At 38.3% G+C, this 25,781-nt stretch overlaps 2 protein-coding genes across 2 annotated transcripts; both read left to right on the top strand.

The window, feature by feature from the left end:
• Window positions 1-559: 559 nt before the first annotated feature.
• LOC112743239 (F-box protein CPR1-like) lies at window positions 560-1,405 on the top strand. Its single transcript, XM_025792458.1, has one exon. It carries the CDS (start codon window positions 560-562, stop codon window positions 1,403-1,405), a length of 846 nt encoding a protein of 281 aa, XP_025648243.1.
• Window positions 1,406-8,134: 6,729 nt separating this feature from the next.
• On the top strand, window positions 8,135-8,845 carry LOC114925235 (uncharacterized). Its single transcript, XM_029292533.1, has one exon. The coding sequence runs from the start codon at window positions 8,135-8,137 to the stop codon at window positions 8,843-8,845; it is 711 nt and encodes a 236-aa protein (XP_029148366.1).
• Window positions 8,846-25,781: the final 16,936 nt, after the last annotated feature.

Below are 25,781 nucleotides of genomic sequence, written 5' to 3'. Positions count from 1 at the left end.
ATTTTTTTTTACTTTGTAGTTGTTAATTTATGAGATTTTTTTTTTTACTTCATAATATGTGTATGTAAAGAAATAATCGTAATTAAGAAATAAATATATCCTCAGAATAAGTTAAAAAAAAAGAAGTATAATAATAATAATAATAATAATAATAATAATAATAACGAGTAATTATTATATTTATTTAAAAAACTCGCAAGCCATAATAAAAAAAATTAAATGTAAATAAATTTTTTTAAAATAAGAACAAAATATTAAAAAAATAAATTTCAAAAGCAAAATGTTAAATTGAAAAGAAAAACTAAATTTTGATGGATCCGCAAATTATTTTAACTTTTAAGTAACGGTTAGTTTTGATCCGTATATTTATTATCTTTTTTTTTTTAAAAATAAGTTGTTCTTATCTTATATTTTTAAATTTTAAAATTACCTAAAATCAAAATATTTATTATAAATAGTCAAATTACCGTAATTAAATAAAACATAAAACAAAAAATTGACGCTGTTGAATGGCTAGTGTACTAAGTGTAGTGGCAGTAAAATATAGATATAAATAGTGATGGGGAACCTAATTACAAAGCACATAAGAAAGCAATCGAGCCTGGAAAAGAAGTACAAGGGGATGAACGACGTCCTCCCTCTTGATGTCATTCGGCGAATTTTTTTGAGACTTCTCGCTAAAGAGTTGTTTTGCCTCACATGCGTCTCCAAATTTTGGCACTCTCTCATATCCGATCGAGATTTTGTAGAATCTCATCTTAACCATTCTTCTGTAGCACCCTTTTATTCATGCCTTTTCGTAAATTTTTTCTTTGTGGGTTACTTTGTTGACATAGACACACTAGCATTCAAAGAGCTATTTCTCCCTTTTAGCAGGAAGAAGCGATCTTTAGATTTTAGAGTCTTGGGATCCTGCAGAGAATTTATTCTCTTAAACCGGTTCTCACATTTTCTTATAGTATGGAACCCTCTCACCGAATCCAGCAAAAGAATATCTTACTCTCATGTCGTTTCTCGTAGTAAGATCCCGGGCCTTAATTTTCACGATCATGCAATTCTCTTTGGATTTGGTTATGATGCGTTTCAGGATGACTATTTGGTAGTTTTAGCTTGGGATAATGGAAAGAACTCCCAACTCCACGTAGATTGCTTTTCGTTGAGAACCAATTCATGGATTAATTTCGATGCAGTACTCCCCAAACCCTTTGGTCACAAAATGTGGCAATCTCGTGGTTTATTCTTACATGGCGCTATTCATTGGTTGACTTGCTATGCTGCTTACATGAATGCTATTCTTATCTTTGATTTGAAGGAAAGGAGTTTCTCAAAGACATCTGTACCGGTAAAGCATTATAACGGGTACTCCGATCTCACCCTATTAGGAGGGTGCCTAGCCTTATTTTAATATGATCACGTAGGTAAAACTTACATATGGGTTATGAAAGAATATAAAGTGACGTCATCTTGGATTTTAATGTATGACATTCCTTGTTTTAAGCCAATGCCTCTGTCCTTATTCAATGGTAATGACATTATTGCACTACTATCTACTACCAAGTTAAAGTTCGCCAAATATAGCGTCAGTGGAGAGCTTCTCCAAGAAATTGATTATCCTTCTCGTTGCTATAAGCGAGGACGAAACCTCCTAACTTTCTTTGTATATACAGAGAGTCTCTTGCCATTTTCTACTGATACCAAGGATAAGAATAAGAAGAAGAAAACCGGTATGTAAACTATTCTTCTATGCTTTTTATTGCTCTGTAATTAAGAAAAAAAGTTTCATGCATAAAATTGCACTCAGATATGAGATTTGACTATTGATTGTATGAAATTAGAAATTATCAATGTTTAGGGAATCATTAATCACGCATTTACTAGCTGACCTTTTTTGCAGGCCATCGAGTTCGCCAATAAAGTTAGGTTCACAAGTTGAGCATGAAGAAATTTCAATTTCATTTTGCTTTGGAAGTATGCTTTTCTTTCCAAATTCTCCATTATAAGCTATCTTGTGGACACTAATAACAAAAAGTACTACTTAAATTGGTAGCTCCTTCCAGTTTTTTTTTTAATTCATGAACAAAGTCCTATTACTATTGATCATTGTATCTGAGGCCATTTTGAAGAACTACTTTTAATTTTATATCATGAAAAACAGTCCTATTTTTTATGACAATAAAGGATCTAAGTTAGTTATTTGCTGTAAGGTGCAAGGTGCATTGGCCTTTCCGAATTAAATAGCAGACTTAGCATCAAGTCAATTTTGTTGAGATCTTTAGTTGAGCCTAACCTTTTTAAAATTAAATTCCTAAAAAAACACTAAATTTTCTTTTTTCCTCTTCCAGGGTGTAATGAGGACATGTCTTTTTGTTATATATCCTTGTGTATGACCTTTTAGTTAGGGGAATTTTACATTGATGCTTTTCTTCAATTTTCTTGTTGGCCACTTAAGATATATGAATCAATATCATGACAAAAAGGCTGCATGTTCATTTGTAAGAGTCAAGCATTTTAGTTGTGCATTCAAGGACCATAGTTGCTCATCCAAGTATTTGCTGCACATGATGAGCAGATGTTGAAGAAATTAAAAGGCACTGCACCTTCCTGTATGTGCATCATTTGAAATGCATATATCTCAAATGGAGCACTTCAATAAAGGGTTTATTTTTTAAGAACAAGGAGCTTGGTAAATGGTAAGACTTCTTAAGAGTTTGTATTGTACTTCAGACTATGAACTGGAACCGCATGTGTATGTTAATCTTGGTAATATTTAGAAGAAATTTATGTGGACCAATTTGAATTTGAATTTTTGATATTATTTATTAATTAGTTTTTCGTATATTATTTCATTCTAAAATCTATCATCTATTTTATAAATTATAATTTTATTATTCTTCTTTTATATCATCTTCATAATTATATCATTAACCATGGGAAAACAATCTGCCCCTAACATGTTCGGTAGAAAAACATTCTTCTTTCAGTGAAGACACACGAAGAAGTCTCAGTCTCTTGAGCTTTTATATTCCATTTGGAAGGTAATAAGTTTTGAATCCCAAAATATCTCAACATATGAAAGGGTACATCCGTACATGTTGATTCAATAGAATCTTCAATAAGTATATTCACTGTAGTCATATTTACTTTCAAGCACCTTAAATGGATGAATGGATTTAGAATATGGGGTATTATTAAGTGGAATGGCTACATATGAAAATCTTGAACTGAACTCTTTATGTTAATGGGTGAATCATCTAATATAGGTCTATCTTAGAAGAACATTAAAGAATGGATGCATGATTCATCACATTGGTTTGAAAATGAATGTCAATCAATCAAGGAGCCGGTTGGTTCTGAAAATAGGATAATACAGGATATTTAGAATAAGATATAAAGAGCAGCAACACAAAAATTAGTGTTATTATATTTTGTTTGATGATAAACTAAAATAAATTATAAAAGTTTAATTTAATTTTATTTTTTTCATTCAAAAATTTGAAAAGAAAAATATAATAATAAAAAAATATAATTATAAAAATTAATAAGAATATAAAAATAAAAATAAAAAATAAATTATGTCTGTATCTCTAAACACAATATCTCTGTTTATATCTAATCTATCAAACGCAATTTATCTAATCTATCAAACACAAATTTATATTTTTTTGTTTCTGTTTTAGAATACCTCCAACGGGCCAAAAGTTAAAGTCCTCTTTGTGACATATGCAGGGACCAACCATTAGAGAAGAAGAGACAAGAGCATTGTTAGCAAAATCGGACCGAATTGACCGACTCGATCGGAAAATCGGTGAACCGGACTCTAAGTCGGCCCGGTCCGATGATCTAATCGGATGAAATAACGAACCGATGCGAGTCGGTCCAATCCAGAGTGAACTAGTCAAACTCGATAAGATCGGTTTGACCGAACCGTTTGAGTTTCAAAATTTTTTCAAAATGTTGAAGTTAGGGTTATTAAGCTTGTTATAAATATATATGCAAATTAATATATATATATATATATATATATATATATATATATATATATATATCTTTTCATAAATAATTTACTTCTATTTAATTTATTTTAATTTTAGTAATAAATTCATTCATTCTTAAATTAATTATATTTTTATTTAACAATAATTATAAACTCACTTATTTTTTTATAATTATATAATATCTATTAATATTATTTTTCAATAAATACTTGTAGTATATAATAGTATAATAGATATAAACTAATTAATAAATTATTAAAATTTGAAAATAATAGTTATTTTAATATAAAAATAAAATAAAAATATTTATGATAGAGTAAAATTAACAAAATACTTATTGTTCCTATTTCATATTGTTTTAGAATAGCTAGATATTTTTAAAATGTTAGTGAAAATATGTATTTTAAATTTTAATTTTAAATTTTTTACTATATTTTATTTTTTATTTACATAGGATCGGGTCAATCGGTTCAACCAGTGACCCACCAGTTGAACCAGTGACCCAGTGACCCAATGACCTGACCAGTTCGATCATCGATTCGGTTCTGACAACTATAGACAAGAGTCCCTGCACACTGTCCAAGAGGAGAGAGGCACAAGTGAGTCCCTCTAAACATGGACTTTCTTCTTCCAATAATAACTTGCCACATGGCAAGTTATTATAAAAAAATATTTATATAAAATTATAATTAATTAAATAATTAAATTATAATGAATTTATTAATAATTATAATAATTAATTATATCTATACTTAATTAATAATTTATATTAATTATTTAAACAATAATTAATTAAATAATTTAATTATCTATTAAAAAAAGTAAATAACTTAATCATGTTTAATTTATTAATAATTATAATAATTAATTATATTAAACAGTTATATTTTTATTTAATTAATAATTTATATTAATTATTTATATTTATTATTTAAATAATAATTAATATAAATAATTATATTAAATCAACATTAAATATTATTTTTATTGTTATATTAAATTATAATTAATTAAATTTATTTACATAAAAAATAAATTTAATTTTTACATCTTACAAAATAATTTAACTATATCTTTTTATATTAAATAATTTTATAAATTAATGTAATCTTAAATTATATATTGTGTATTATTTTTATATATAATTTTTTAATATTAATATTTTTTAACAGTAAATTATTTTTAAATTTATAAATTTAAAAATATTATTGCAAAAAAATAATAATTATATTTATTTTAATTATTTTAATTGTCTCGTATACCTATAAATAAACGCAGCCCAAGAGTCTTAAATGCATAATAATCTACAAGATTTAAGCATGCCAAGGGAATCAATGTCTATGACTCTGTGTGTGCAAATCTCTATATTTGTATCAGCATTTTTTTTTTTGAAACAAAGAGAGCTCAACACAATAAAGTGGAGTATACAATCTAGAAAATAAAAAAGACTGCCTACACAAGAGTTATCAATTATCTTGGCATCCCTAGTAATGGCATCAACACCCACATGGACCACTAGAAGTCCATTCTTGGTAGCTCAATACCGTCCTGCTTTGTATTTCCTCCACACCTGCTTCTTTATTCCTGAATATTCTATCGTTCCGTTCCCACAAGATGTTCCAGATCACTGCAAAAAATTCAGTCAGCCACTTCTTCTGCTCTTGTTTCCTAATGTGCATTCCAGTTCAACTTTCAAACAACCCTTTAATGGTACCAGGAACAGCCCAATCTGTACGAAAATACCTCAACCAAGTACACCACACATGCCATGTAACCTCACACAGAAGAAATAAGTGTTGCACAGATTCTATCTCCTTTTTACATAAAACACAGACATTATCACTATTAGGAATAACCCCCAATCTGCTCAACCGCTCCTTGGTGTTAACTCTACCAACTAGCACAAACCATCCAAATAGCTCCACTCTCGGAGGTACCACGCTTCTCCAAATCGCACTGGTGAAGCTATAGCTTGTGATTTCATCTGTCAGAGTTTCCGATTGAATGACCTGCAGAAAGGAACTAGTAGAGAAGACACCCTTCTTATCAAACTTCCACACAATAGTATCTTCCCGATGTTCTTTCATATTCAATTGGCATATGTCTTTCTAGGGCCTTCCATTTCCCGATATGGGCTGGTATACTAGCATCGTATTTGGGTTCAAGTGATAACATGAACAAACAATCTTCTTCCACAATAGACAATCCTCCTTTGAAAACCGCCACCACCATTTAAACAGGAGCGCTGTATTTCTAAGCACTGCATCCCCAACTCCCAAACTCCCAAACCTTTTTGGTGCCTGAACCAGCTCCCACTTAACTAGGGGTATATCATAATTTCAATCCTCCTTACACCACAAAAACGTCTCTGTAATGCAATAAGCTTATCAGTGACCGCCTTCGACATCTTGTACAGACTAAGGTAGTACATTGGTAGGCTATTTGTATCAGCATTACTCTACAATATGCAAATATCACGAAAAAAAGTCATGGATCCTACAACTTTTGAGGCCTCCATCGGTCCTTATTTGCGCTACTATCAAGTTAAGATCCACCAACCCATTAATATATTCTTCCACAACATCTATCTCCACCACATTTGAAAACATAAGATATTAATTAAATGCAATAAATATACATTAAAAGTGGTATAATAATAATAATAAAAAATTTTAGTTATAAATATTCAGATTCTACAATTTATACATATTAAAATTTTTATTATTATACTATTTGATCTACTTATACATGTTGCATAAAATTCTTACTATTATTCATTTTATAATCTCTTATACCAATGGTAAAAAAATTTTCCAAGTAAATACAAATTCGACACATCTTATTAGATACATTCGTATATATCATGATTATAAAGTTAATTCATAATTTTATATTGAATTTTGATATTTTTCATTCTCGTTCATTTATTTTTTTTAATTGTTTGTAAATCAAAGAACAATAAATGAAAAAATAAAGTATGACAACTAAAATAAATATAAAAATAAAAATAACAAATAAAGATGTAACTTATAATTCTAATATCAATTTATGTCTTTTTTAAAAATAAATAAATTTAAATTCTTATAATAATAAACTAAATTTCAATTTGTATTAGATTTTAGTTGAATAATTATATAAAATTATATAAATATTGTAGAAAAAAGATTTTGTAAAATATATATTATTAATATAAAATAATTTAAATCTAATATTATTTTATATATTATTATTACGGCCTGACCCAAACAGAATACAGGCCGACCCTACCCGCGAACCACCCGACTCGAACGGTCGGGTGCAAGCAGCCCAACCACCGACCCGGACACGCGTCCTTGACATCTCTCCACTACAGTTGTATGAGGAAGTTTCGAGGAAGGTTGGTCTGCTCTTGTGGGACCCACTTTTGACACAGTATATATGGGGATGGTCCTACCCCTCCCCCAAGGTACGTCACATACCATTCTCACATATTTTGCCTGCACACTTGACTGACTAGAGCGTCGGAGTGTCTTTGCAGGTGACACCCCCAATTCTCACACGAAGAGCTTAGAACACCAGCTACTCCAACCCAGTAACCTGGAACCAGGCGAGGCCCCCTCTCATCAATCGAAGTATCGACCCGAACAGTCCAGTACTCGACCTACCGTACATTGGCGCCGTCTGTGGGGACTTGCCTGAATGGACGTTGCATTGGACCCTGGAGGACAAGGTCGCGAGGCCGAGCGCAGAGGGGAAGCTTCCGTAGCTTCCTCCTGGGAGCGCACGAGATCCCCTCCACGACGAACTCCACGATCTCTAGAAAGGCGCCTGTTCGGGGAACTGGCGACAACAGCGCCAGAATAATGCAGGAACTGCATCACAGGATGCAGGACCTGGAGTGCCGGCTGGCAGGTCGGGAACACCGCCAACTAACTCCCGAATCAAGCTACTCTCGTTCCCCTCCAAGAAGCCACTCTCGGCGAACAGCTAACCCACAATCTAAGCCCGAGAGCGCCAGGGAGGAAGGACGTCCAAGAAGACGCCGCGACCCCATCATTTACACCAGGCGCGAAAGGAGACACACCACGGATTGAGACCGGAAAGACGGTCGACGGGACGATGGCGAGGGAAGAACAAGGAGAACGCGGGTACCAGTGATAATGGGCGCAACCCCATTTCGTCATTCCATCCTCGAAGTCCGGTTGGCAAAGCACTTTGACAAGCCGACGGACATGAGGTACGACGAAACCCAAGACCCAGAGGAGCACCTTACGGCCTTCGAGGCCAGGATGAACCTGGAGGGAGTGGGAGACGAGGTAAGGTGTCGCGCCTTTCCAGTCACTCTCGCGGGACCTGCAATACGGAGGTTCAACAGCCTCCCGCAGGCCTCGGTGGCTAGGTTTTTGGATATTAGCCACACCTTTCTAGCCCAATTTACTACCAGAATCGCAAAGGCAAAGCACCCGATCAATCTGCTCGGGGTGATGCAGAGGTCCAGCGAACCGACCAGGAAATATCTAGACCGGTTCAATGACGAATGCTTAGAGATCGACGGGCTGACTGATTTGGTTGCTAGTCTGTGCCTGACGAATGGACTTCTAAACGAGGACTTCAGAAAGCACCTCACCACGAAGCCGGTGTGGACAATGCAGGAGATCCAAAGTGTAGCCAGGGAATACATTAACGATGAAGAAGTCAGCCAGGTCGTGGCTGCCAACAAACGGCAGCCCTCCTACAATCAAACCCGGCAGCACAGAAGTAGAGAAAGACAGAAGGAACATGCCAGAGACGACGGACCGACCAAGACACCCAGGCCATTTCCTCGAGTCGGAAAGTTCACCAATTACACCCCCTCACTGTCCCCATCATAGAAGTTTATCAACATATAGCAGAGAAGAGAATTTTGTCGAAGCCCCAACCTCTGAAGGACCGGACCGGGGGAAACAAGAGCCTTTATTGTGATTACCACAAAGGCTATGGGCACAAGACACAGGATTGCTTCGACCTGAAGGACGCGTTGGAACAAGCGATCCGGGACGGAAAGCTGGCCGAATTCTCCCACCTCATTAGAGAGCCGAGGAGCGAGATCGCAACCGCGAGGGAGTGGACAAGACCCGCGCGGCGAAGCGACGCCACGAGCCGGAGGACAACGAACACGACCTTACTATAGTGAACGTGGTAACGGCAAGAGACGCACCTCCAAGGTTGAGATCGGCGCACAAGAAAGACACCAAGGTCCTGGCGGTTTTCTCATCCTCTATGCGAAGTTCCAAGAGGCTCCCACCCATCTCATTCGGTCCAGAGGACCAATGGTTCGATGAGACTGCGGAAAACCCTCCCATGGTCATCACGGCCAGAGTCGGAACCGGCCTCATCAAGCGGATCCTCGTAGACACTGGGGCCGATTCGAATATCATGTTTCGTAACGTGTTCGACGCCCTGGGCCTACGGGATACCGATTTAAAGATGCACCAGTAGGCACTGACCCATGCTTATGAATGGGGGGCACTTGCCCCCAGTGTCATTTGATATTTTTAAACCTATATATATATATATGCCCCCATTTTAAATTTTAAATGACCCCACTATAAATAAACTAAGCCCAATTATTAAAAGTCTAAGCCCATTTTTATCTTTTTACTATTTTGACTATTAGTTAACCTAATTAAATTTAGTCTTCTTCTGTTTTTAAATCCCAGCCGTCACTCATTTATTCTCTTAAACCCTTTTCTTAGTTTCATATTTTCAACCTTCTTTTTCTATTCCTTGTCTAGTAATCATCTTCTCTTCATCAAAAAGGTAAATTTTAAATTCTCTATTTTGTTTTATATAGCTCTCTATGACTCTATGTATCTTTCAATTTCATTGTTTCTCTTTTTGATATTTTCAATTGCAAATTTTAATTCAAACAATTATAGTTTAGGTATTAATCTATTTTTTTATTCTCTTCATGAATTTATATATTTTATTTTATTCTCAATTTATTCATCTTATTACTTGTTTTATATCTTTTGTTCTATTATATGTACCTATGTTGCATATAAAATTTTAAAATAATTTGATTAATTTAGAATATATTTTTTATTTTTAAATATAGTAATAAAAAATATTTAAATTATACTACCTAATTAAATAGATGCATAAATTTTTTTATCTAACATTATATTAAAATAAAATTAAAAAATATATAACAAATTTAATTATTTTAAAAAGAAAGAAAAAAATTGTAAATTATGTTTTTATTATTTTATATAAACATACTTTTTATTTACAAATTTAATTTTTCTAGTATTTATATATAATTCTAGTTTCAAATTATAAATACTAGTGTACTATTAGTCGTTAATATGCTAATTGATTCAATTTTTTATTATTAAATGTGTATAAAATATTAGTTAGGATAACAAATTTTCTATAATTTAATTAAAATATTTTAAGTTCAAGTTTCAGAAATAAAAAAATAATTTTTTTTATAAATTATATATAATGAATAATATTTTAAGAATAAAAGTGTTCAATAAATTATTTTAATTTTTATATCTCCATATAATTAATAATGTTTAACAAATTTTATTTTAGTGTATATATTTTTGCCCCACTCCTAAAATTTTCTGGGTCCGTCACTGCGCACCAGCATGGTGTGGTAGGTTTGGGCGACCACTTCATCAAATCGGATGAGATAATCTCCCTACCAATATCTGTAGGATCAGGACAGGGGAGAAGGTCGGTAATGGCCGAGTTCGTAGTTCTGCGAGACTCCACGGCCTACAACGTCATCCTAGGGAGGAAGACTATCAACGACCTCGAAGCAATGATCAGCACAAAGATGTTGATAATGAAGTTCATCGCTGATGACGGATCCGTGGGATCCATAAAAGGAGACTTGAAAACGGCAGTCGCTTGCGACAATGCCAGCCTCTCCCTAAGAAAGAAATCTAAAGAGGCATCGGGGGTGTTCCTTGCCGACTTAGATGCCAGAGTCGGCGACAAGCCGAGACCCGAGCCGGAAGGGAACTTAGAGAAGTTCAGGGTCGGGGACACTGAGGAGAAGTTCACCTACGTGAACAGAAATCTCCCGCACGACCTAAAGGGACCTCTAATGGAAATGATCAGGGCTAACGGCGACCTATTTGCATGGATGCCAGCCGACATGCCGGGGATAGACCCCCAACTCATGTCACACCGCTTGGCCGTGACGGCGGAGGCCAGACCGGTGGCTCAAAGGAGGAGAAAAATGTCGCAAGGGCGAGCGGAGGAGGTGGCCAGGCAGACGGCTAGCCTACTCGAAGCAAGATTTATTCGAGAACTCGACTACTCGACATGGCTGTCGAATGTAGTTCTAGTGAAAAAGCACAATGAGAAATAGAGAATGTGTGTGGATTACTCTGATCTCAACAAAGCATGCCCCAAGAACTGCTACCCCTTGCCCAACATTGATGCACTCGTCGACGCGGCAGTGGGATATCGGTACCTGAGCTTTATGGACGCTTATTCAGGCTATAATCAGATACCGATGCACCGGCCTGATGAAGAGAAAACGGCGTTCATAACGCCGGGAGGGATATATTACTACAAGGTAATGCCGTTCGGCCTGAAAAATGCTGGGGCGACGTACCAAAGGCTAATGAACAAGATATTTAGTGACCTCATAGGCAAAACGGTGGAGGTGTATGTAGATGATATCCTCGCAAAGACCACCTGGCCTGAGGACCTCATAAGCAACCTGGAAAATGTGTTCATCTCCTTCCGACGACACGGCATGAGGCTCAACCCACTCAAATGCGCCTTTGCCATGGAAGCAGGAAAGTTCCTAGGGTTCATGATAACCCAAAGAGGGGTCGAAGCCAACCCGGAAAAGTGCCAAGCAATACTCCAAATGAAGAGTCTGGGCTGTGTCAAGGATGTTCAGAGGCTGTCAGGTAGACTCACCGCCTTATCCCGTTTCCTCGGAGCGTCGGCGGCTAGGGCGCTGCCATTTTTCAACCTCATGAAAAAAGGGATAGTATTTGAGTGGACCCCGGCGTGTGAGGAAGCATTTAACCATTTCAAAGAGATCATCGCAACACCACCCGTGCTCGGGAAGCCCAAAGTTGGAGAACCGCTCTACCTGTACCTGGCCATAACGGAGGAAGCGCTGGCGGCAGTTTTGGTACAGGAAGAAGGGAAGGTTCAACAACCAATTTACTTCGTGAGTAGAGCACTGCAAGGAGCAGAATTAAGATACAGCAAGTTAGAGAAGCTGGCTCTGGCACTGCTAACCTCTTCTCGAAGACTACGGCAATACTTCTAGGGTCACCAAGTAGTCGTGAGAATGGACCAAGGAATCCGCCAAATGCTCCAAAAACCCGACTTAGCAGGAAGAATGATGACTTGGGCCATCGAGTTATCTCAGTATGATTTGCGATATGAGCCTCGACATGCGATTAAGGCACAAGCAGTGGCAGACTTCTTGGTAGAAGTAACAGGGGACTCAACCGAGGAGGCGGTCATACGGTAGAGGCTCCACGTAGACGGAGCCTCCAACCAAACATCAAGAGGTGCCGTGATCATCTTGGAAAGCCCTGTCGGGGTCATATACGAATAATCAATCAAGTTCGAGTTTCCCGTGTCAAACAACCAAGCGGAGTACGAAGCCCTCCGGCAGCTTGACCTTAGCTCGTGAAGTCGGAGCTACGAGGCGGGAAGTGTGCAGTGACTCACAGGTTGTCACCTCGCAAGTAAATGGAAGCTACCAAGCCAGAGACTCGCTGTTGCAGAAGTACTTGGAGAAGGTCAGAGAGTTGAGCAAAATTCGAAGAGGTCACGGTCCAACATGTTCCAAGGGAAAGGAACACACGGGCAGACCTCCTATCCAAGCTAGCGAGCATGAAACCGGGAGCCGGCATGTAACATCCTAACTACCAAAGTTCACACTTCCGGCTGCGCGACTCTGATAGCTCGGACATTACGACGACACTTATACTACTTAATACTAAAATATGAGCCTGTTTAAAACTTTAAACCACAATACCGCTCCCAAAAATACTTTCGTTCAATAACGTACCTCCATAAATACCATTCAACTTACAACAACTCATAAAGAGTACATCCATATACATACATAAATATATATAAATAATATTACAAACATAACCCAATACAATTCCTATCCCTCTTACAGATTATATCAAGATAAAGGCGAGGGTGCAGTAAATCATAACTAAAACAATACAGAGCATCACAACAACAATTAAATAAGCTCTTCGTAACTTCTGCGCCCATATCCTGAAAGGGGAAAAATGTAGGGGGGTGAGAACATCATCCTCGAAAGGGTTCTCAGTAGAGGGTTTTTGGGAATTACTGTAATAGGATACTGGAAGATAAACCGTACCAGTGATGAATAACCGTCTCATGCCTCTTTTCAAAAACATCGGTTTACAATAAAAGTAAAGTCGGAAATATTTTCTAAAAGAGGAACCATTCAATTCTCAAAAACACCAAAAGCCTTTCAAAAAGATTTATCTATGCTAAACCAAAATAGCCTTTCATATTTTTCCAAATCAGAAACACAAAACCGAAACCAACCATCGGTCCATCTCAATCCAACCACGGCCCTAGGCCCAAACAATCCAACCACGGCCCTAGGCCCAAACAATCCAACCATCAACCAAATCACCACAATCCAACAGAATCCCAATTGCAAACACAGATAGAAAGTTCAAGCACAAACAAACAGTTACAGCAAGTAGAACAATTAGCAGTTAATCACAAAGGCAAACCAAGTACAATATGCACACCCAAACAATGTCACATAGATGCATATGATGCATGCCTGTCCCTAGTGGCTGATGATATCATCTGTCGGTTATATAGCCAACCCGACACGTCCTGGTAGCTAACCATGGACAGAAACACCCATCGCGGAGCAAGTAGGTTTGAGCTACAACCCCATTGCTACTACCCGCTCAACCCAGAGCCAGTGGAATAACCACTACTGCGGCTACTACCCAGGCAGGTGTTTAACAGCTCAACCTGGAGCGAGTGGAATCACCACTACTACCGCTACTACCCAGGCGTCACAGTCTCTGACCTGGAGCAAGTGGGACGAACCACAACCCTTGCTACTACCCAGGTATCTCAAACATATATTCATCCAGTTCCAGCCATGGATCAACATCCATCTCAGCCATCCGGCTTAAATTCAAAATTCATAGTCAGCCATACGGCCCATAACTCATTCGGCATTCAGCCATAAATCAATATCATACACAGTCATTCCGGCTCACGGTTCAATCCAAAACCAGCCAATATTCATAATCATACACAGCCATTCCGGCCCATAACAAAACAACACTTCCACCGTTCAACATCATTAAATTCATAAAACCGGAATTTAAGCCATAAATTACTTTTCTCAAGCCGTTTCACTCTGAAATCAAATTTAAACTCTTTTCAGCCTTGGCTTTAAATATCTCATTTTCTCAAATCATCTCAGGCTCATAAGCCAAATTTACTCAAAGTGAGTCTCCTTTTGAAAACAAAGCCACTCTCGGCATTCTCTTTCCAAAACTTCCAAAACCATGGCAAGTTAAGGATTTATTTCAAAGTATTCAAAATCACTCATCCAACAATGGGATTTTATAACAAAAGCTTCTCGGCAGAGTCCCAAGTCTTTAGGGAAGATCAACCTATATCAATTCCTTAAAATTCATTGAAACTCTTAAAATCATAGATTCTCGGTTCAAGTAAATAAAACTGAATTTACTATAAAACCGGCCATACAAAATCACAAGTTCCAACCCGGTCCAAAAATCAACTCATTTAAAAAGGAACCGGTTCATTTGAATCAAACTACTTTCAGGTTTCTTTTTGGAACCCATTTTTCTAACTCTTCCAAAATGCCTCAAACTTAATTACTCAATCAAAAGTCTAGATTCCTTTGAAATTACTAAAAGACCCTTTTTATATTGAAATCAATATTAGAGCATCATTCTTTCCTTCAGTGATTCAAATGGTAGAAATAGCTCAATTCTAAATGGGCCAAACTCAACGCATAAAGTTCATTAAATAAATTAAGCTTGAAAACATAAATATTCTCTTAATAAATCAAATAATACAATTTCTCAAATTCAATCCTTTTTAAATAACTTTTTAAACAAGACTAGGATTTTGTAGAAATTTCGACAGCACCTCCCCTAAAACTTGGACTTTTGCCACCCGGTTCGGGTCCCAACTAAACCGTTTCTCATTCCTTTTCAACAGCTCAAAAACAGAAATTGATTCAAGGCAAGCTAAATCCAACAGTCGCCTCAGTGGCATATCTCAAGAAAACCATTTCAAAATCAACTCAATATCAACCGATTTAACTCATTTCCAAAGCTTTAAAGAATCGGTTCAGCAATAAATCATTTGTCCAAAACCAAGTCAATTAAAGTAAACCAGGCTGAATTCAAGAGTACATTCTATTTTTCACATTCCCAAGAAAATTAACTCAAATCAATCCTCAACGGATTAAACTCGATTTCAAAGCTTTAAAGAATCAACTTCAAAACATTACATTTCACAAGCCGCACAACAATTCAGCCAAATCAACATCCATAATCATTCGAGTCAATCAAATAATACATAAGGCAGATACAATCACCAAATACACAATATCTCACATCAGTATCCATATGTAATAATTCCAATACATAAAACACAGTTTTTGGAAAGCGCCCCTACCTCAAAACGCAAAACCATAGCCCAAATGCCTCATCAAGTCCTTTCCGCCTCAAACTGAACTGACGGGAACTAAAGCCTCAGCTCCCAGCCACTTTTGCAATAACCATAGCAACACTAATCGCAACATATAATAATCAGGACTCGATCCCACGTTACCAAGACTCATTCATTAACCAAACACAACAGAATACTAACGCGAGATTATTCGAAACATAATTTCTTATCGAAATAACACAATAAGGCAGTTGCGATTCCGAACCGGTCCCGGCAACAGCTCCGGCGGCGGCCAGAAACTTCGGTGGATCAACTATAAAAACCGTGCAACATTAAAACCTTCTCGAAATCCAAAAAGGCAGAAACCTCAAATAAAACCCTTACCGGCAACTTTTCTGGCGACGGCAGAAGTAGTCAGAAGCTCCGGCGGTGGAACTTGGTCGCGGTAGTGGCGTTTCCCAGTGCCAGGGCACGGTGGCACGACTGATTTCTCCCCCGGGAATGGCTATGACAGAACCAGCTTCTCCCCCTTCCATTCACAATCCCAGCGGCAGCCACAGTGGTGGTTCTGGGCAGCTCCGGTGACAGTGGGCTCCGGCAACTCGCAGAACCCCGAGGCAGAGACAGACAGCAACTCCGGCGGCGCCAAGCTCTTTCTCAGCGAACCGAAGCAGCAGACAAGGGGGGTTTCATCTCGCTTCTTCTTCTTCGCTGCTGGCAAGGAGAATGACTACCCAGCTCCGGCGACGGCGAGCTCGCAGTAGCGGCGGCGGTATCCAGGTGCAACGGCGGCGTACAAAACGGCGCCACTCTCCCTTCACCGCAAACTCCCTCTCATGCGCCGCCCTCTACTGCTAGCCTCTACCTATTCTCGTGCAAGGATGGCAACGGCGGCGCTGGTCTCGCAGTAAGGACGACGGCGCGGATGACGAAATCGGCGACAAATCGGTAGCGCGACGGCGAGGAGCTGGACGTGGTGGCAGAATGCGGCTGGTCGGCGAGCTGAACTGGAGCGCGATCGGCGGCTCGTGATGACTTGACGACGACAGCCCCAAGCACGGTCTCCCTCCGAGACCCAGCAACGATGCGGCGGCGGCGATAGTGGCTCCTCGCCGGCGCCGTCATTCCCCTCTCCCCTCTCCTTCTTCCCGTTTTTCCCCCTAACCCTTTCTTTGCTTGGCTTCCTTTTGCAGCTGTTGCTGCTGTGTGTGTTGCGTTACTGAGAGAAGGAAGGGAAACAGATAGGATGCGGTGGCTGGGTGTGGGTGAAGAGGGAACCGGGTCGGGTATCGGGTTACTGGGTTAGGGTTTCACTTTTGAAACTTAGGGTTAGGGGCAATTTGGTATTTTCAAACAAAAATGGGAATAATATATTAATTGAGACCCAAATTAAGTCTAACGCTAATTATATATAGAAAATACTATTTGATCATCAATTTTTACAAATTACTTTCAATAAAATGTCCAAATCAAATAATTAGAAATAATATACTTAATTCCTTTATTTTCCAAAATAGCAGTATTAATATTTAAAATATTACTTATCTAATCCAAATCATATAAAAATCCTTATTATTTCACAACTACCAACTATATGATTTAAATATAGAAAATAATCCAATAATTGTAAAATTGGATAATAACCATAACTTATCTCAAATTCAATAAATCAAAACTTGCCTTAATCATCTTTAATAAAATGATTTCCGAAATAAAGGCTATAAATAACTATATGATTTGAGACTTGATCATAATAAGACTTTTCAAAAGTTTTGGGTCTTACACGGCAACCAGTCCCTCATTCAAGGCATGATAAAAGAACCAACAGTTGCCCTCCACTTGACAAAGATAGGCCCCTCCTGGATGGACTCCATCACTGACTTCCTAGAAAACGGCAAACTCCCCGACGACGAGAAGGCAGCCAAGGCGTTGAGAAGGGAGGCAGCCAAATATGCAATCATACAAGGACAACTGTTTAAAAAGGGACTCAGTTATCCCTTACTGAAGTGCCTGCATCCCAACCAAACGGACTACGTACTCAGAGAGGTCCACGAGGGGTGCTGTGGTCACCACATCGGGGGCAAAGCCCTAGCAAGAAAGCTCATCCGAGCTGGATATTACTGGCCGTCGATGATGATGGACTCCAAAGAATTTGTAAGGAAATGCGTCAAATGCCAAGAGAACGCCAACTTCCACAAAGCGCCAGCAACCGAACTAAGCCTATTAACGTCCTGCCGACCTTTCGCACAGTGGGGAGTCGACCTACTCGGACCTTTCCTGGTGGGCCCGGGGCAAGTCATATACCTCATAGTCGCTATCGACTACTACACCAAATGGATAGAGGCTGAACCACTGGCCAGTATATCCTCATCCAATTGCCGAAAGTTTATGTGGAGGCAGGTGATAACTCGATTTGGCATCCCGGAAGTCGTTGTCTCTGATGACGGGACACAGTTCACCGACAAGAAGTTCGTGGAGTTTCTCACTGATCTGGGCATAAAACAGAGATTTTCCTCTGTAGAGCATCCCCAAATGAACGGTCAAGTTAAGGCGGCAAACAAGGTCGTGCTGTTGGACCTCAAGAAGCAGATGGATAACAAAAAAGGTGCATGGGCCGACGAACTCGCCTCGGTTCTCTGGTCTTACCGAACAACCGAGCAGTCATCCACAGGAGAAACCCCTTTCCGCCTGATGTACGAAGTCGACGCAATGATACCTGTAGAGATTGGCGAGCCGAGCCCATGACTACTCCTGAAGGGAGTGGAGGAAGCGGTGGAAAAGGACCTAGCAGATGAGGCTAGGGAGACGGCCCATTTGTCAGAAATAGCACTAAAGCAAAGAACGGCCCTGCGCTACAACACCAAAGTGCTCAAGAGAGAGTTTGAGCAAAATGACCTTGTCTTGCGGCGCAACGATATCGGGCTACCGACCCAAGAGGAAGGCAAAATGGTGGCGAACTGGGAAGGCCCCTACAGAGTCAAAGAGGTCATTGGCAAGGGCGCCTACAAATTAGAGAGGCTTGATGGCAAGGAAGTTCCGAGAACCTGGAACGCAGGTAACTTGAGAAGATTTTATTTCTAGCTCAAACACGCCGATTAGGCGATCTGACGAGCTCAGCGATTTACTTTTGTTAAATACTTATGGCAATAAACTTGTTTAATTATCGATTAATGTTTACTTGTCAAAATTACTTTCCCATTTGCTCTTCTCTATTTACACATCCCACGACAACAAGTTCCTTATAATACGTTAAACGGGACCATGATACGGCACCCCGGGACTGATCACCCCGGGAGCCAATTAAGCTAAAGTCATAACAGACGGCTACAGCAATAGTAAAGCCACGACTTGGCTTCATTTAACTACCGGCATAACGGTAAACGAACATGAGCGACAAACCCATACCAACAAAATGGTAACATAACAAAGCAAAAACGTTCTACCAATAAACAGGGAAAGATGATAATCACAAGCCGACCAAGTAACTACTAAAGTCATTAAAAAGTTAGTTCCACAAGTTCTACAAACGAAAATACAAAGGTACAAGAGATGATTTCTTGGGCATGTCAACAATTTTGCCATCCTTAATCGTCTTAAAAACACCAATAGCCGACGTATCGAAGTCAGGGGTAAAATAGTCTTTACGCGCGGAATTTTGTAATAACCCATTATAAGCATTTAATGCTCAACGCAAGGAATGAGGTGGCGAACGGTTATCCCCAGCAATGAACAGACACGCGCTCAAGAGGCACGTCCTCTCCACGAGCGGCCGACCTGGCGACAACGCACGAAAGAAGAGATAACACGCCACTAACGACCCTCACGATCATCATTGGCGCGTTGGGGGCACTGTTACGGCCTGGCCCAAACAGAATACAGACCGACCCGACCCGAACACGCGTCCTTGATAGCTCTCCACTACAGCTGTATGAGGAAGCTTCGAGGAAGGTTGGTCTACTCTTGTGGGACCCACTAATGACACAGTATATATGGGGAGGGTCCTACCCCTCCGCCAAGGTACGTCACATACCATTCTCACATATTTTGCCTGCACACTTGACTGACTAGAGCGTCAGAGTGTCTTTGCAGGTGACACCCCCTTCTCACACGAAGAGCTCGGAACACCGGCTACTCCAACCCAGTAACCCGGAACCAGGCGAGGCCCCCTCTCATCAATCGAAGTATCGACCTGAACCGTCTAGTACTCGACCTACCGTACAATTATTTAATTAATCTCTAAATAATATAATATTTATTAAAATATATTATATAGTATTAATAATACACGCATAACGTAAATCTGAATCTAGTATAGTCTAAATAGGATATGCTTTGGGTTGCTTTACTGTACAGATTTGAGTTTCATACAGATATACAGAAATTCATGGTTCTTTAACACCTGTGCTATCTCATCTATGCACTATCTCAGTTTGTCTCCATTTAACTGTTAGGAGTAGGGGTGAATGCAGATTAGATCAGATCGGATATAACCAAAATTTCAATCCGATCTGCACTAAAATCATTGGATCGGATCCAATATCCACGATTTTTAAGCTGGGATTCGATCCGATCCACAAAAGTGCGGATAGGATCGGATCTCGGATATATTCGCAAAACATAAAAATATTTTTAAAAAACTTATTTTTATTAAAAAAATCAATAAATTTAGTTTTTTCACTCTTTTAAACATGTTTACTCTTAAAAAAAATATTAAAAATATTTTTATTAAATAATAAAATAAAATAATATAATATATATGATAATTATTAGTTAAAATAAAACATAAAAAGAATATTTACTTATTTATTATTTATTTATTTATTTTTGCAGATCCGCAGATATGCTGATATCTACATGAAATCCGCAATCCGATTTTATTTGTATGCGGATATGACCCAATCCGATACCTTTGTAGATTGGATCGATATCTGTAATTTTCATATTGGATTCGAAAAAATACCGCAGATATGTGGATTGGATCCGATCCCCTAGTTAGGAGTCTCGTCAGAGCCAAGTCACTGCTGGAAAATTGAACGGGATTCTGTTCTAATTGGGTCTGTATCGGGCTGAAACCCGTGTTGGGCCGAACAAGTTGTTCGGTGCTGTTAGCAAATGGGTTATTTGTCTGTTGTTGGGCTCCACAGATAATTGTGGACAAAAATAATCAAGGTATTCTACGAGAGGTGACTTGCCAGCAGTAGGAACGGGAATGGGTTGGGGATGAATTTCAGGTCGGGTCATCTTCAAGAAGAATTGGATGGAAAATAAAGGAAGAGGGTGATGAGTCGGTGATAACCCTAAAGAGCGACACGAACAAGAATAAGAACAAGAACTAGGAGTGTTCATGGATCGGATCCGATCCGCATGTAACACCCTCACTATCAGAATGTCACGCCTCTGGCTGCGCCACTCTGATAATAAGAAGTATTACGACTACTTCATATACTTAATAATAAAAATAAGAGCCTTTGACTCAAAAACGTATTGCTGATTTTTTTTGAAAACCGGATAAAAACTACTTTACCTTGAAAACAAACAAAACCTAGGCCTAAGTTAACAAAATAGTCGCAGCTGTGAGCGTCGCCGTCGCAGCTGTGAGCGTCGCCGTCGCAGCTGTGAGCGTCGCCGTCGCAGCAGTGAGCGTCGCCTTCTCCGTCGTAGCTGTGAGCATCGCCGTCGTAGCAGTGAGAATCAAGGTTCACCTTCTTCCGATTTTATTCTTCTATTCTATTTCTCCGTGTCAATGATCTTCTTCCTTAAAAAAATTCATTAGTTTTTAGGTTATCATAAAAACCGCTTATGCAGCAACCACAACAACTCTAATCGCAACATATAATAACCGAAACTCAATATTATAGCAATCAATGCCGTAAAAGCTCGGCCTAAGTTAACAGAATAGTGACTAAAAGGGGTTTTCGGAATGGAAATGCTTACCACAACTAAAAAGAAACAACTGAGCCAAGTAGCAGCATATCCCGTGGAGGTTCCGGCAACAACAACTTCATACCCAACAACTAGAAACCCTGGCAGCAGGGCAAACGCAATAGTGAATAGCTCTTCTATTATCGACAGGAACGGACCCATCCGCGGCGGGAACAGCCTGAGGCGACAGTGACGTCAAGCTAGCAGAAGCAATGGCAGATCGGCAGCGTGAGCAGAGGCTCCTTCCCCCTGGCTCTCATGCGGTTCTTCCTACCTTGTTGAACAACATCAACGGCGTCCCTCTCCCTCGCGGTTCTGATCCTCCGACCCTGACGGCGATGCGACAACTCCGGCGGCTCCGCGACCGTTCGGCAGCAACGCTAGCCCCTCCCTCTCACCTTCATCGTGTCTCAATTTCTCCTTTGGCGATTCAATGATGACGCTTGGAGATGGCAGCGACCGACATGATGGGATGCAGTGGGGATGGAACGGCGATGGGCAGCAGCATGCCGGCCACGCCGTGATAGCGGCGACAGTCCCCCTTCACCGGTGACGCTCCTTTCATCTCCTCCTCTTCTTCCCAGCTCTTCCCTCTCCTCCGATCTCCCTCTTCTCTCTTTCCCTTTCCCTTCTTTTTCTTTTTTTTTTTTAATCCATCTCTGTGTATATGTAGGTGTGTTTGTGTGTGTGCATTTGGGAAAAGGGAGGTGTGGCGGTGGGTAAGGCAGTGGCTAGGTTAGGGTTAGTGTCAATTAGGGTTTTGATTTGGGAATTAAGGTTTTGTGTATGAGATTTGGAAATTTTGGGTAGTTTAGTAATTTTAATAAAATTAGGGTAATAAAGTAATTGAGAACTAATTTTAATCCAACATTAATATTTATAAAAATACTATTTAATTATCAACTTACAAGTTTATTTTCAAATAAATACTCCAATTTAATAATTAGAGATAATCAAATTAACTTTCTTTAAAATTATAAAATAAAATTAAAACTTTAATTATTCAAATTAAAGCATATAAAATCGTCTTTATTTCTTGATTACTAAAGGTTTTAAAATCAATAATAAGAAAGACTCAATTAATATAAAAATTTTTGAAAATATATTCTCGAATAAATAAAATAAATCATTAAATAAGATTTAATTTCTGAAAATTTGGAGTCTTACATCCTACCCCACTTATAAAAATTTTCGTCCTCGAAAATTAGTGTATTACAGATAATATCACATAGTTTTCAACACTTTATGGAAAAAGCAAAGAACTTCATCATGCATATATATATATATAGCTTCAAATATTTTGATTATCATATATTATAAAGATATAAGGGTAGGAGTGTGATTGCAAGGCAAAAGTTACAAAGCAAGCTTGAAGCAAAAGAAAACATGGTTCAAACATGTGATAGTAAAGCAAGGCGGCGAAAGATTATAAAACAGGATAGGGTTAAAACGACGTGCTTAACGTCCACGCACTTATCTCATACCAACTTTAGAGCTTCAACTCCCCAAACTTCAACCTCTAACATTTCCTAAACCCCACAATATGCGTTATCTATTAGTTCTATTTCGCCTACGATAACCCGTTAGTGCTCTCATATGCATAAACCATCAGTGTTAAGCCGGCCAAACTTAATACCATGATATATGCAATAGTATACTAACTGCATTAATCAATAGGCAATCATGTGCATAAATTTCTAACTCTTGCCATTCGAACAAGACCTAGTACATGACAGATGCTCATAGTATGCAACTGAAGCATAGTCAGTCAATTTCTCAAGCTCTACAGGAAAGACTGCTCTGATACCATAATGTAACACTCTCACTATCAGAATGTCACACTTTTAGCTGTGCCACTCTGATAGTAAGAAGTATTACGACTACTTCATATACTTAATAATAAAAATAGGAGCCTTTGACTCGAAAACGTATCGTTGATTTCTTTGAAAAATGGATAAAAACTACTTTACCTTGAAAACAAACAAACATATATTTATATACAAGACTTCTTACATAAGTAGCTAATAAATATCATATACATATAAAACATACAACTCCTATCCCTCTTACAACATTCTAATAATAAAGGCGAGGGATAAATCTATAACATGTGTAACAAACAGAAACAAACACAGGCAAAACAGACAAGAAAGGCACAGGTATAGATGGCAGTTACAGCAAATAGCTCAGATAGCAGTTAATAATAGTTAAGCAATTAGGCAAACCCAAACAAATTCAAACTCAAGCAAAGCATACAAGTGCATATGATGCATGTCTGTCCTATGGCTGATGATATCATCTGTCGATTATATAGCCAACCCGACATGTCCTGGTAGCTAACCATGGACTGAAACACCCATTGCAGAGCAAGTGGGTTTGAGCTATAACCCCCTTACTACTACCCGCTTAACGCAGAGCTAGTGGAATAACCACTACTGTAGCTACTACTCAGGTGGGTGTTTAAGAGCTCAACCTGGAGCAAGTGGGATGAACCACAACCCTTGCTACTGTCCAGGCATCACAATCACTAACCTGAAGCAAGCGGGACGAACCACAATCCTTGTTACTGCCCAGGTATCTCAATCAAATTCAATTTCATTTTCACATTCATTCTCATTATCATTCAATTATTCAAAATCATACTAAAAAATCAATCTTCATTCTCACATTCATTCTCATCATACCTCTTATTACTTTCTTCAATAATTCAGATTCAAAATATAATTCATTCCTTTCTAAACAAATCAAGCTTCAAACGTAATCATTTTCTTAATAACTCAAAAATCAAATTATTTAACCATTAAATCCAAATTTTTTAAATAACCATCCAAACAAAATCTCTAATTTTTATAAAATTTTGGCAGCATCTCCTCTAAAATTCGGCAGCATCTCCACTAGGACAGTGAGCTCTTTGATGTTATTCATATATTCTTAGAAGTTAAACATATTAATATGGAATTAGAATGCTTACATTGGTGCCTAGCTAGAACATTCAGAACTAGTATAAGCAGAAATTGAGAGAACAGTTAGATACTCTGGCATATTTGATCAAAGAATGGTAAACCTGTGACAAATTTCTGAGAGTTTGTGATAGATCTTTAGGCTAATTATTAATCACATTGCTGTTTTTATTTTGAAATTTTAGATGCAGACTCAAGCATGCCACCAAGTGATGGATGAAGTAGAACAGGAGTACAAGAAGTTTTCCGAACAGATCACTGAAAGCCGTGAGGCAATGAAGGTTTTCACCTCTTTGACTAATGTTATTTGATCTGTGATTTGGAAAAAAACTGTTAAGAATCGTAACAAGGTCTATGTACATGCATCTTTCTAGAGGAGCCGAGTTTAGGTGTTCAAAAAGCACTTTCTGAGGTAATCCATTATGAACCATGTTCATGTAATTTACTTCTAAACTAACACAGTTTCTTACCCTTCACTTTCTTTTGGTTTTTCCTGCCTTCCTTCTTTTCTTGTAGTTAATTGTGGTTATGGCTTCACATTGTTACTTGGTTGGTTCATCTGGAGAGTTGTTCATTGAGTATCTTGTACGACACTGTGCTTTAACTGATAATAATCGTGGTGATCTTGACATCCTGAATAAGAGAGTGGAGGTAAAATTTCTCCCTAATCCTTGCTTCTCAATAAACAAGTGCCACTTGTGTACAATGATAAGACCATGATTGAAACCAAAATTTACTTTCTTAAATGCCATCTTAGCTTGGTGATGATCATGCCAGAAACTTATATTGTTGTGCCATGATTCAATTTATAAAAGGAACTATGCCACAAACATATAATTAGAAAGGGTGATGAGCAGGGCTCTATATATATATATATATATATATATATATATATATATATATATATATAGGACCCACATAAATTACATAACACCCAACCTTTTTCAGACATGTTAATCATTCTGAAGATAAAATAAAGAAACCTAAATTGCACTTAGCTTCTCCTTACCAACGATTTAAATTGTATATTGTTGTTGTTATTATGATTTGTGAGCTGAACTTGTGGGTGAGTTAGTTTATTTGAGGGATTGCGGGATTCACTTTAACCTGTGGGCACTGGTGGCAGATTGATAGATAATTTTACGTCAAATTGAAAATGATGACTGAGTAATACTACTTGTTAATTTTAAAGCTTAGGTTCATGCTTCTTTTTTCTCAGTGGAGAGTT

This window comes from Arachis hypogaea, chromosome 14, assembly GCF_003086295.3.
Source record: "Arachis hypogaea cultivar Tifrunner chromosome 14, arahy.Tifrunner.gnm2.J5K5, whole genome shotgun sequence".
Classification (NCBI taxonomy): domain Eukaryota; kingdom Viridiplantae; phylum Streptophyta; class Magnoliopsida; order Fabales; family Fabaceae; genus Arachis; species Arachis hypogaea.
Note: the sequence above shows the minus strand (reverse complement) of the source record. Positions and strands in the feature narration are given on the sequence as shown.

What these genes read in the sequence shown, in the direction of transcription:
- LOC112743239 (XM_025792458.1), top strand. Translation starts at nt 560, where the DNA reads ATGGGGAACCTAATTACAAAGCACATAAGAAAGCAATCGAGCCTGGAA.
- LOC114925235 (XM_029292533.1), top strand. Translation starts at nt 8,135, where the DNA reads ATGGGCGCAACCCCATTTCGTCATTCCATCCTCGAAGTCCGGTTGGCA.